This window comes from Haliaeetus albicilla, chromosome 18, assembly GCF_947461875.1.
Source record: "Haliaeetus albicilla chromosome 18, bHalAlb1.1, whole genome shotgun sequence".
Lineage (NCBI taxonomy): Eukaryota > Metazoa > Chordata > Aves > Accipitriformes > Accipitridae > Haliaeetus > Haliaeetus albicilla.
Genome location: NC_091500.1, coordinates 28924569 through 28936709, shown reverse-complemented (window position 1 = coordinate 28936709; position 12141 = coordinate 28924569). Strand labels below are relative to the sequence as shown.

At 44.3% G+C, this 12141-nt stretch overlaps 1 protein-coding gene across 7 annotated transcripts in view; it reads left to right on the top strand.

Annotated features, from left to right (window-relative positions):
* SCN8A (sodium voltage-gated channel alpha subunit 8) overlaps positions 1-11002 on the top strand; it is a 61828-nt gene extending 50826 nt beyond the window's left edge. For 6 of the 7 annotated variants that reach the window (XM_069806199.1, XM_069806197.1, XM_069806198.1 and 3 more), the window contains 5 exons: positions 249-302; positions 1270-1407; positions 2107-2211; positions 3026-3296; positions 4238-11002. In XM_069806199.1, the coding sequence (XP_069662300.1) occupies positions 249-302; positions 1270-1407; positions 2107-2211; positions 3026-3296; positions 4238-5385 (1716 nt within the window). In that variant the 3' untranslated portion in view covers positions 5386-11002. The remainder of the gene's footprint in view (positions 1-248; positions 303-1269; positions 1408-2106; positions 2212-3025; positions 3297-4237) is intronic. The other variant, XM_069806194.1, reaches the window with a different exon arrangement.
* The last annotated feature ends 1139 nt before the right edge of the window (positions 11003-12141 follow it).

The following is a 12141-nucleotide window of genomic DNA, read 5'->3' as shown; positions in this document are numbered from 1 at the left end:
TTGCCCCAACCCAGGTACAGGACCTTGCACTTGGCCGTGTTGAACTTTGAGAGGTTCACATGGGCTCGCTTCTCAAGCTTGATTTGTGTCATTTAGATTGAATGAAAAGAGAAATATTTAAGTAATGTTAAAGTTCAGCATACGGGGCAATCAAGAGTGCCAGGGAATCCTTGACATAGCTGGCACAAATCAGACTTGTTCTTTGACTTTGGGTGAATCCTAAGAGAACATGTGTTTTTCTTTGCTAGGCTACTTTCAAGGGCTGGATGGACATCATGTATGCAGCAGTAGATTCCAGAAAGGTAAAGTGCATGACCACAACCTCACCTCCCAGTATTTCACTCTGCTGTTTTGCTTTGGTAAAATTAAGAGTAAAAATTGTAGAACTATGCTTACATTATGTATTTAATGCTGTGATTGTTTCATTTGCTCTGTTAGTGTGATAAGCTAAAAGATGCTCAAGAAAATCCAGAAGAGGGCAGGGTTATTCTGGATGCTTTAGGGGCAGGGAAGCTCCTGCTGGAGTAGGAATACAATGAAGTTGTATATTTCATCATCAGAATAAATTATGGGGAGGAATTAGCCACGTGGTCCTCCATGAACCTTGCATCTACATGGGAGCCCGAGTGTTGGTTTGAATACAGTTTTGAAATTATGTCTGGGTTGGAGCTCGCTCTTCAGACACTTTTCTTGTTCTTGCATGCTGAAATCATGCAAATACCATTACTTCCTTTTTGCTTTCTAATTTTTTTTCCTTCTCTTGGTTTTATATGAAAAGATTTTTGAATGGATTTCCTTGTCCTACACTGAATGCAGGGTTGGAAACAAGTAGTATGGCTATGTCAGGACAGTGTAAAAAACGTTCTTCTCTTTCTGGTCTTACATGTCCCTCTTCAAAAGAAAGAACGATGTCTTCACTTTGACAGTGCTTGTCATTAAAATGATCATTTCCTTTGTAATTTGCAAATTACTATATATTTTATGGGCACTGACCTCATTTACAGTGAAAGTCAGTTTAAACTGTAGCATATTATATTTCTGAAAATTAGATCACCATTCTCCTTGTATATACATATACTTGTATACATGCATATACTTTTTGCTTTACTTAAAACAGTGTGAGGGCACAGTTTTCCATATATAACTACAGCTTTATAAAGCAGGACTGCCTTACATGGGAATACTTGGAAACATGACCAATCTCATTTTGACTATATTTGTATGATGTCTTTGAAATGTCATTTATTTCTCTTCTCATCTCCCATTCAGCAAGAAGAGCAACCCAAGTATGAGGACAACATTTACATGTACATATATTTTGTTATCTTCATTATCTTTGGCTCCTTTTTCACCCTGAACTTGTTCATTGGTGTCATCATTGACAACTTCAATCAACAAAAGAAAAAGATAAGTGATCTGTGTTTGCTGATTAGTAGGGGAGCTGAGACCTGTTAGAGCAACATTGAGCCTTCAGGCCGGTGGGTTTTTCTGCAAAATAAGGCCCAAGGACCTTCAGTCTGGGGCACAAGCCTCCCCTCTTAGAGCTGTGGGCTGCAGAACCGCTATGACTCTTACTGCATCACTCCCTACCCAGCCCCACTGAGACTGGCTGAACAGGCTCAGGGAGTACAAGAGGCAGCCCAGAGCTTTATGTAAAACTCTAGCCAGATTAGACATTTTCCCTAGACTAATTTTCATGCATTTCTGGTTTTTTTTGCCTTGACTAAAATATACAGACTGGAAGTAAGATGTCTTCCTTGCCTCTCCCTCCACCTCTCTGTCATATACTGCTTTTCTTCTTTGCAAGCCAAGCTGAGGATGTGTAGGCTAAATGGCCTGACATCTCTGCTACCTGTTTATCACAAATGGGATAGAGGGAACTGGGAAGGATGTCGTGCAATAAAACAGGTTATTCATAGGAAAAATAGTCAGTTTTCTTTAAAGGAAAATCGGTACACCTTGGGTATTAGTATAAGTTATTTCTGTCTAAAATAGCTGCCACCAACTTCCCATATGGCAGGTATCCTCAGGACTTAGCTAGCATGTTATTCCTTTCCCTTCTGGTGTATGAGCTGATTGTAACCAGTTTTCCTTTTGCCCCTTTACTTTGGAGGTCAAGATATTTTCATGACAGAAGAACAAAAGAAGTACTATAATGCCATGAAAAAACTGGGCTCAAAGAAACCTCAAAAACCTATTCCCCGACCTCTGGTGAGTATGTTACAAAGGGAACTGAAGGTAAAAACCTGCAGAGTAGACTTTCAAAGGAGCTTTGGCTCCAAAAGCATCCTTTGTTCTAATTCATGCTGAACTCCACATCACCATGGTCTTGTTGTTATAATTCAGGTATCATCTGAGAAAGGTTAAAATGCTACAGCTGTGGTTGATGTTAATCAGATGGCTCACTTGAATCAACAAAACAATCTGAAAACCCTGTCTGGCTGGGAGGCTATAGATGGAGAGTAGAAGGCCTCCTGATGTTAGTGAGCAGGATCTTGGACAATTAGCCAGCCTTATGAGTTGCATTGATCGAGACCTAAGTGCATTTCCCTGCTTTCTTGAAAGGCTTTGCATGTGCTATTGGCTGAGTCCCTTAGATACTGCTGTGGATAAGGCATCCTGCTGCGTCTGCCTGCAGCTGGAACTAGACTGCTGCCAGGATGCAAAAGAGTTAGTTGAAAATCTAGTTCAAGTACCCTGCGGTCAGAGTCACCACTGCAAGGTAGATGTGGCTGCTTTCTCCGGTTGTAATGGAAGTGCATCGCTCTACCTTTGGCCTCAAGAAAGAGGAAGATATGCTGGAAATAGGGTTATGGTAGCATGTTTGGGGTATAAATAATAGCATTTTCTTACCTTTCCCATAAACAGATCAAATTGGGGCTACCAGTTTGCATTGAAAGCTTCATAAGATACTGAAAAAATTATGTCCTCATCCCTGTTTCCACCAACAGTGCAATAATTTGTTGACTAATGGTAGATTTTTGTTCAGACTTGTTTGGTTCATTGTCTCTCTCCTGTTGCACAGAACCGCATTCAAGGAGCTGTCTTTGACTTTGTTACTCAGCAAGCATTTGATATAGTCATCATGATGCTCATTTGCCTCAACATGGTGACCATGATGGTGGAGACGGACACACAAAGCAAGCAGATGGAGGACATCCTTTACTGGATCAACCTGGTGTTTGTCATCTTCTTCACCTGTGAGTGTGTGCTGAAGATGTTCGCCTTGCGGCACTATTATTTCACCATCGGGTGGAACATTTTTGACTTCGTGGTTGTGATTCTGTCCATCGTGGGTAAGTGCGACACCAATTAGATAGAGGTCTGTGAGTGCTAGGCTGTCTTGGTGGTTGCAGAGTAGAGTGCCTTCTTATCTTTGAAGGGGATATATAGCTACCAGGACTTCTAGGTTCTCTTTTTAGCCTTGTGAAGAGACTGTGGCAGAATTTGGCAGCTTGAAGGCCTGACTAATGCACCCTCCTCCCTCTGTTCTGGCATTCATTTCCAGTTGTATGGAGTAAAACACTTGACAATTACTCTCCCTGTCTTTAAAAACAGAGATTTTACTCACCTCATCAGAATGTTATAATGCTTACTAACCACTGAAAATAGCATTGCAGTGCTTCCTACATCAGCATGTGATTTGAACTCTTGTTTGCAGTTTGGTTGAATGTTGAATCAATCAGTTTCCTCCAACAGGTTTTTGGTCTTTTAGCATCTAATCTGTAAAATACGCATAACCTCACAAATACGACAGGGTCACTCAAAAAGCTTGGCTGCACGCAGCTCTGCCCAGGCATACTGGCAAAGCACCAACATTTAGAGACTGTCCGGCAGTCTAAAACTCAGATCCAGGTTTGTCTGCTGCTTGAAATAAGATTTATCTTACACATTTTTTAGCACCTTCAAAATAGAGTCCATAGGCTGACTCCCATGGCAGAGTTAGGCACCGAGAGCTAGACATCTCTAAGAAGCAACTCATCTATCCTTATCCAGGTGGAATGAATCACTTGCTCTGCAGCTGTACCCCTCTCTCTCTCCATTGAGGAGAAGTACTTAGGGAGCCAGAGCATCTAGCTAAGACTTAGCTGCCTGAAGGTGAGGCCTGTTAATTGCAGACCCCCTCTTTGAAAATCTGACCGAGGTGTTCTGCGTGCCCAGTCCTTTGACTAGGTTCAGAAGCAGCAGCAGCCTGCACATCTCCATTGTCACACTTGTTCCTTCTCTTCTTCTTTAGGAATGTTCCTGGCTGAAATCATTGAGAAGTATTTTGTGTCACCCACTCTCTTCCGAGTCATCCGACTGGCTCGCATTGGACGTATCCTGCGTTTGATCAAAGGAGCCAAAGGAATCCGCACCTTGCTTTTTGCCTTAATGATGTCCTTGCCTGCCTTGTTCAACATTGGCCTCTTGCTGTTCTTGGTCATGTTCATCTTCTCCATCTTTGGCATGTCAAACTTTGCCTACGTCAAGCATGAGGCTGGCATAGATGATATGTTCAATTTTGAGACCTTTGGCAACAGCATGATCTGCTTGTTCCAGATCACTACATCAGCTGGTTGGGATGGCCTGCTGCTGCCAATCCTAAACCGGCCTCCAGACTGCGACCTAGAGAAGGAGCACCCTGGGAGTGGTTTTAAGGGGGATTGTGGGAACCCTTCGGTGGGGATATTTTTCTTTGTGAGTTACATCATCATCTCCTTCCTAATTGTGGTCAACATGTACATTGCCATCATCCTGGAGAACTTCAGCGTGGCAACAGAGGAGAGTGCAGATCCACTAAGTGAGGACGACTTTGAGACCTTCTACGAGATCTGGGAGAAATTCGACCCCGATGCCACGCAGTTCATAGAGTACAGCAAGCTCGCAGACTTTGCTGATGCTTTGGAACATCCTCTCCGTGTCCCAAAACCCAACACCATTGAACTCATTGCCATGGATCTGCCTATGGTAAGTGGAGACAGGATCCACTGTTTAGACATCCTGTTTGCCTTCACCAAACGTGTCCTGGGGGACAGCGGAGAGCTGGATATACTGAGACAACAGATGGAGGAAAGATTTGTGGCATCCAACCCTTCCAAAGTGTCTTATGAGCCTATCACAACTACGCTGAGGCGTAAGCAGGAGGAAGTTTCAGCAGTGGTTATCCAGAGGGCTTACAGGGCTCGTTTAGCAAGACGGGGCTTTATTAGCCGAAGGCCTGTCTCCACAAAACTGGAAAACGGAGGAACAAACAGGGAGAAAAAAGAAGGTACCCCATCTACTGCATCTCTCCCATCATATGACAGTGTTACCAAACCTGAGAAGGAGAAACAGCAACGGGCGGAGGAAGGAAGACGAGAAAGAGCAAAAAGACAAAAAGAGGTCAGGGAATCCAAGTGTTGAGACAAAATAATAGAATTGTACAAATTAAAATATTTGCAAGTGAAAAGATTGTTTACAAACTTCATGAAATATATCAATACAGAACAGCTGTGGAGACACTTACCTGAAGATCTTATACCAAACATAGTCTGCTTACTGTGTGACAGCGTTGCATCTAAAGCAGTGACCTACCACCTGTTTAAAGGACCCTTGTAAACAAACATTTAAACACAAAAAAGAAAAAAAAAAAAAAAAGGATTTTCTATTGTTTGGGCAGGTGGATACTGCATGTTCCACATCAGTCAATGCAACTTAGGACAAACAAGCAAAATAAAACACACACACACAGAAACAAAACCTGCTGCTGGGATTCATGTATTTTCCAAAGCAGCCAAAAATGGATTTTATTTTCCCATTTTGTTGATTATTATTGAAAGAAAACCCAGAAGTCACAATGTTAAAAGGGTTTGTTCATGCAAAACTAGATTTGCATTTAGTTAAGCAGCAAAAAAAAAAAAAAAAAAAAGAAAAAAAGAAAAAAGTTAAAACAAGTAAAACAAAAAAAAGGAGAAAAGAAACAAACCACCCATTTAGCCCATGCCATTTAATTGTCATAGTTTATTTGATATTTATTATCTGCATTCTACTTTCTACATGGGCTTTACTTGGTTTGGGAGATGGGGTAATCGGGTACCTTCAGCCTGGAGACAGCTCAGGCTGATTCCCCCCCAAAAAAGTGCTCGTTCAAATGCATAGAAACGATTTGCATGATGGCATGCCGTGACCAGGAACCATGCATGAGGAACCATTAAACCACAAGACACTCAATAATCTGTCCACAGCAGTGTGTTAAGCCATAAATTCAAGGCACTCCACTGACTACCGTACACTGTATTTGGAGGTAAACTTTAACAATAATCATGCCCTTCACCAATACTTCCCAGTTCTTAGCAATCTTTTGTAGACCCGCCAGTAGGAGAAAAAAAAAACAACAACAAAAAGAAACAAGCAGATGAAATAATTGTGTGTGTATGTTTAACAACTTGTCTTTTTTTTTTTTTTTTTTTTTCTCCATACAGCCATCCTTTTTTGCACACTGAAATATAACAAAACTAAATGCTGCTCTGGACCTCATCCAAGGGGAGATGATAAAAACTGAGAATGGCTTGTTATACTATGTCACTGTAAAACCAAAATCTAGGGCTTAAATACCAGTCACTAAGTTCATTTGTATCCTGCAATATTTATCATTAATATTAATTATTATTCAGTCTCCATCCTGCAGCATAGACACTTTTTTTTTTTTTTGTAGAGGTGAGTGCTGAAAAAAGTAGCATGTTATCTCTACCGGTAGAAATTTGGGGAGCTTACCCAAAGCGATCCCACTAGCAGGGCTGGGGGACAGGGACATGCCTCACAGCGTTCAGTTGTCCATCAGGATTCCTCCTCCAGGTGGGATGCAGAGCCATGGGTGGCTTTCCGAAACCCTGAACCCTTCCTCCCTTGGTACAAGTTTTTTTGCAGCTCTGCACTTTGTTGCTGCATGGGTTTCTCGCTTCTGTAGCCACGAGGGTTTTTAACAAGACGCAGCACAGGAAGGGCCACGTCCCAGGGTGCAGGGTGGAGAGCCGGCTGTCGGGTGCCTTCACGTTCTTCCCATTTCTTACGCTTTCATAGAGCGATGACTAAAATGGCCCCGCAGGTTGGGTAGGAATCGGAGCTACCTCTTGCCTAGTCTTCTCGCTGCAGCAGTAAATAATGCCACAGAAACATCACGAGCCAAGTCCAAACATTTCTTTTTCTCAATGACCAAGACTCAGACATCCCCAGATCCTGTTTTCATGGTGTCCTCATGACTAAGCCAGCTCTCAGCCATTGCACTGGTTGAGATGTTTTTCTTCAGGGCCAGCGTGGGTATTCTTACAGGGTAGGGCCGCAGCACGGGTGCTTTTCCGCCAGTGGTGGAAGGAGAAGCGAGGGGCCAGTGCTGCGGCTTGCCCCGACCAGGAGGTGCTGAGGTTGAGCGCGGGCGTTTGAATGCGGACCAAATTAAGGGTACCCAGAATAGCAGGAAAAAAAAAAAACCCACACCCCAAGACAACAGAACTTGATGGCAGGATGAATCTCGGTTTGCATAATCTCACAACCCAGAAAATTACAGGAGTCACTTAAAAAAAACCAAACCAACAAAACCAAGCAGGAAGCCATCCAGCAGCCATCTGTGCCACATCGGGCGTCCTCGACGCGCAGCCTAGCCATCGCCATGTCAGTGGAGCAGTTCTGCTGCACCCAGGAACACAACAAGGAACCTTTTCTATCCTGTCAGCTCTTGCCCCAGTTGCTCCTAAGATGTGATGTATAATAACAAAGAAAAACTACATACATATGTACAGGCTACATTGTAAACAGCACAAAAAAAAAAGAAAAAATAGCTGAAAAGTGTGGTTGAACTTTTTAAGAGAATATTATAAATACTGTAATATATCATTTTATTTTATCAGCATGCCTTTTTGTAAATACAAAGAACTACAAAAATAATAGAATGGCTTCTGGCTTATGCCATTGTCCATGTTTATTTTTATTTTTTTAATATTTTTCTGTTTTCCTTAGACTTTAGATAGCCAGTAAACATCCCCTAAAGAAAAGAAAAGAAAAAAAAAGACAAAACCCTACCCCCCACCCCAAAATAGATTTAAAAAAAAAAAAAAGCTTTATTGCAAATGGTCTTTGCAACAGCAAAAGTATATATTTTTGGGTTCCAATGTGCAATAAGTTGACCACTTCTATGCAAGATTTGGCTAAACTTCATAATTGTTCTTAAGCTGGGCTATTGACTTGTAGGTGAAGCTTGGTACGTTTAGTGTTCGTGCTGGCCATTCCATTAAGCTACTCAAGTACTTTAAAAAGTCCCTTCAAACTATGTATATATATTTATTTTTTTAACATTAGATCTGTATTAAATGCAAGAGGCCAGTGGCATTGTCAGTCAGCATTGCTGAGAAGGAACAGGAATGAGCAGTTTCTTCAACTGTTTGTTAGCTGGAGTCGGTCCTTCTGCTCAAAGAAAAGTTTCGGGGGGATTTTTTGTTTGTTTGTTTGTTTTTCTCTCTTTGTTTCCTCCCGAGGGCAGATATTTCCATCAGCCACAGCTCATGGGTGCTGAAAGCAATGGGTCTGCATTTCTGTGCACCTTCACTGGGTGAAGCCAAAGACAGAGAGGAAACTTTGGTCAAAGAGCATTAGGGACATTCATGTCATGCGCAAATCTCCAAATTCAAATGCGTGCACAGAATTTATGTTCCCAATTCAGGGTTGTGGGAATAAAGCAAGGGTGGTGTTGTCAATTAAAAAGACATAGCCAAATATCAAGACTACAACAAGTTGCTCTCTTCCCTCCCCCACTTATAAAATCCTCCCTTTTGGGTTAATTTGTGACTGTGTTCTTCAAAGAGCAGAGGGGAAGAACGATAAAGAAATACCAATTCAATCTGCTTTATTCACTTTTTCCTGTTCACCTTTTTTTTTTTAAATATAGAAGCCAATGTTGAACAAAACAAATTAAAATAAAACCATGATGTTACATAGAGGCCACACCCGAGTTTGAATTATTTTCTGCCGCAAAAAAAAATGTTAAAGCTGTAAAAGATCAATAGTGAAGATTAGTGTATTAGAAATTGCATGGTGGCTCATAATGATCTTACCCAACATGATTAACAATTACGTTACTATAAGCCAAAAGAAAATAAAATAAATGTTACCCTTTTCACTGTACAAGGTAAGGTTGTCTTGGTGTCCCAATTATTTGACTGGTTGCATTCTCCTTCCCCTCCATCTCCTCCATTCTTCCTTCAAGGCTTTTTTAGTGTGTTTTTATCTAAAGCATGCAGAAGAGAGCAGAGTAAGTTGCAGTAGAAGCTGCTGGAAGGGAGTTTGGTGTGTTATTGGGTGCTGGGTCACCGCAGGTGCCTGGCAAGCACAGCTCAGCCTTCCTCCCCGTCCTGAGCTGCCCGCGCTGGGTCCGTGGGGACCGATGCTGTCAGGGGGTCAGCGTCTGCACAGGGCTCCTGTCTGCGGGGCAAGTAGGTGCCCTTCGGCAGGTTGAGCCGCAGCGCAACACGGACGTGTCCCTTGTTCCACGCACGGGGGTCGGCTCTGCTGCTGCCGCCCGCCTTGGACCTGCTCTGGCAAGGGAGGAGACTTCAGTCTGCAGGGCTTAACCCTGCAGCCCCTCTCGCTGGCACTAAAAGTCACTTAAAAAAGATGAGCCAAAGCAGATCTAGAATCGCCAGCAAACCCTTCCCCATCATCATGGTGTTCCCTTCCGAACATCAGCGCAGCTGTGGCCGGGCAGGTCAGGAGCCAGCAGCTCCCGTGCACGGACAGGGCTGGGGGAACCTCTCGCTGCAGCCCTCGCTTGGGCACGTCACCGCAAGACCACAACTTCACGTCCCTGTTCTCAGCTTGCTTTCTCCAAAATCAATAACATGTCCCCCATGCAGTGACAAGGGCTGGTCAGTGGGGACCTTACCCATGCTTGGGGTACAAGTGTGGGGTCCTGCTGCTCAAGGGTGCTGAAGGGCCCTAAATTGGGGCTGCAGCCAGCAGCAGGCGACCCAGACACCCACACCCCACCATCAGCCCATCGTCCCATCCAGCTTTCCCAGTTTTGACCCAAAGGGCTGAGCAGGGCATAAGCTGCAGGTATTGCCTCTGCCTCGTTGGAGAGCAGGATTTAACCTGAAGTTGCAAGTCAAATGGCTGAGGATAGCACTTTGAAATTATTTTTACTATTAGAGTTTTGGTCCAATTTATTGAACAAATGTGATTTTTGCTGCTCAGTTAAGGCCAGCTAGTGCAAGCAAACCACTGGCACTGCAAGACACAGTGTGGTTGTGCTGTCCTGCACCTCCACCGGGTCAATGTGTCGCACAAAGACAACAACACTGGTTTGATTTTTTTTTTTTTCAAAAACAAGTCAAATTAAACAACAACAACAAAAAATCATTTCCCCTTTGTCAGTTTGCTGCATGTTGTAATTTTATAAAGGCGTGTATGTGCATGGGGGTGTCTGCTACAGCAAGCAGAGCGCAGCCTTGTGCTCAGCACAGGGAAGGAGGACTCCCTCCCGCCTCCTGTCCCAGTTCTACCCATCTGTAAATTGGGTGTCTCATTCCCTACCTCACAGGGGTGTTGTGAGGCTTAATTAGCAACCAAGTGTAATGCATCGAGAATCACAGGCACAGAGGTGTGCACAGCCTGAGCTGGGCGCTCGTGGGGGGGTGTGTGATAAAAATGCTGCTACAATTGTCCTTCTGAACCGGCACAGCTCCAGCCACCCACCTTCCCACTGTCAGGGCCAGAGCTGTCTTTTCCCTTTGCATAACATGTTCATGACACTGTTTTTTTCCCCCCTGTGCTGTACTTGCTCCCCACTTTTGCTCCTAGGTTTTATTCTCTGTTCTGTCTCACATGAAGAAAGGAGGAGGATGAAGCCGGCCAGGGGAGGGAGGGAGGAGAAACATGATAAAACAGCGGGCTGGGAGTTTGATGTCTGAACTTTTGAGTTCCTTTGTACTGTACATCTTTTTACTTTGGAATTTGCAATAAAGAGGTATGGCCATCTTGTTTTAACAACTTCTCCTGGCTGCCCTGTCATTCTGTTACCTTCGCACAGCAGCAACCGCCTGCCCCACATCCCTGAAAGTCCACCGTCCTCGGCTCAGGCAGGTCATCGCTTCTGGAGTAGAAACCAACAGCAGAGGCAGGACTCCTGCCGTGGCTTTACAAAGCCAGGCTGATCTGAAGCATGGACATCCAGACCCAGCCCCTGCCCTGAAGGAGCACCCGAGCTCCTCATATGGGGGGAAGAGTCACAGCTTCGAAACCCCCCGGTCTCAACACAAAGCTCATACCAGCCCTGGCAGGCCATATTCAGGCTTTTCTTGTTTTACGGAGACCAAGTGCTAAATTGCATTAGGGGACATATTCTGCCACAACTGCTCTGCATGTGCTTCCTTGCATTAGCCTACCCCTGCAAATGCATGCCGCTCCAGGGAGATCTGCAACCCCTGAGCAGCATCTTTGGCTTTTGGGACCAGCCCTCCTTCCGCTCCAGAGTAAACGCCCTCATCCCTTACAGCTCTAACACCATCACAAACAGCATCCTCGGAGCTCCGATCCCCACCATCCCACCAGCACCGGGCTATGAGATGCTCATCAGGCTTCCCGTGGCCGAGGCAGACGTGCCGCAGCACAGGAGAACGGCGCGGCAGATGGCAAAACAGCCTTTCACCCCCGGAGCTGCGATTCCCACACCGGGGCCGGCAGCAGCACGAGTGGGACAGCCGCTGAGCCCTGACCTTCACTTACGGTCAGGAGCCGCCCTGAGAGGAGCATCTCTGTGCCAGGAACTGGCTGCACTGGTGCTTTGGGAAACAGCACTCTCTAAGGGCAGTGGGTACAATTTCATTTCAAAAAAAAAAAAAAAGTATTACATAAATAGTGAACTGTTTCACTCTGCTTTTAAAGCTGCACTCATTGTTATTCGTCCTTCCCTTTCTCCTCCAATACTTGCATGCCACCGCTAGCTGCTTGGATTGATGCAAGCCATTTCTTGATATAAAATACAGGTTTTAATTCTAATTACAGTAATGCAGACAGCTACAATCAGATCCAAAGCACTTTAAGTCCCCACGCACACTGTTTTTCATTATACTGGTTTGCTTTCAGTGGCGGGGAGAGGCAGCAGACTCTCCAGTACGGCAGAGATGCTGCAGC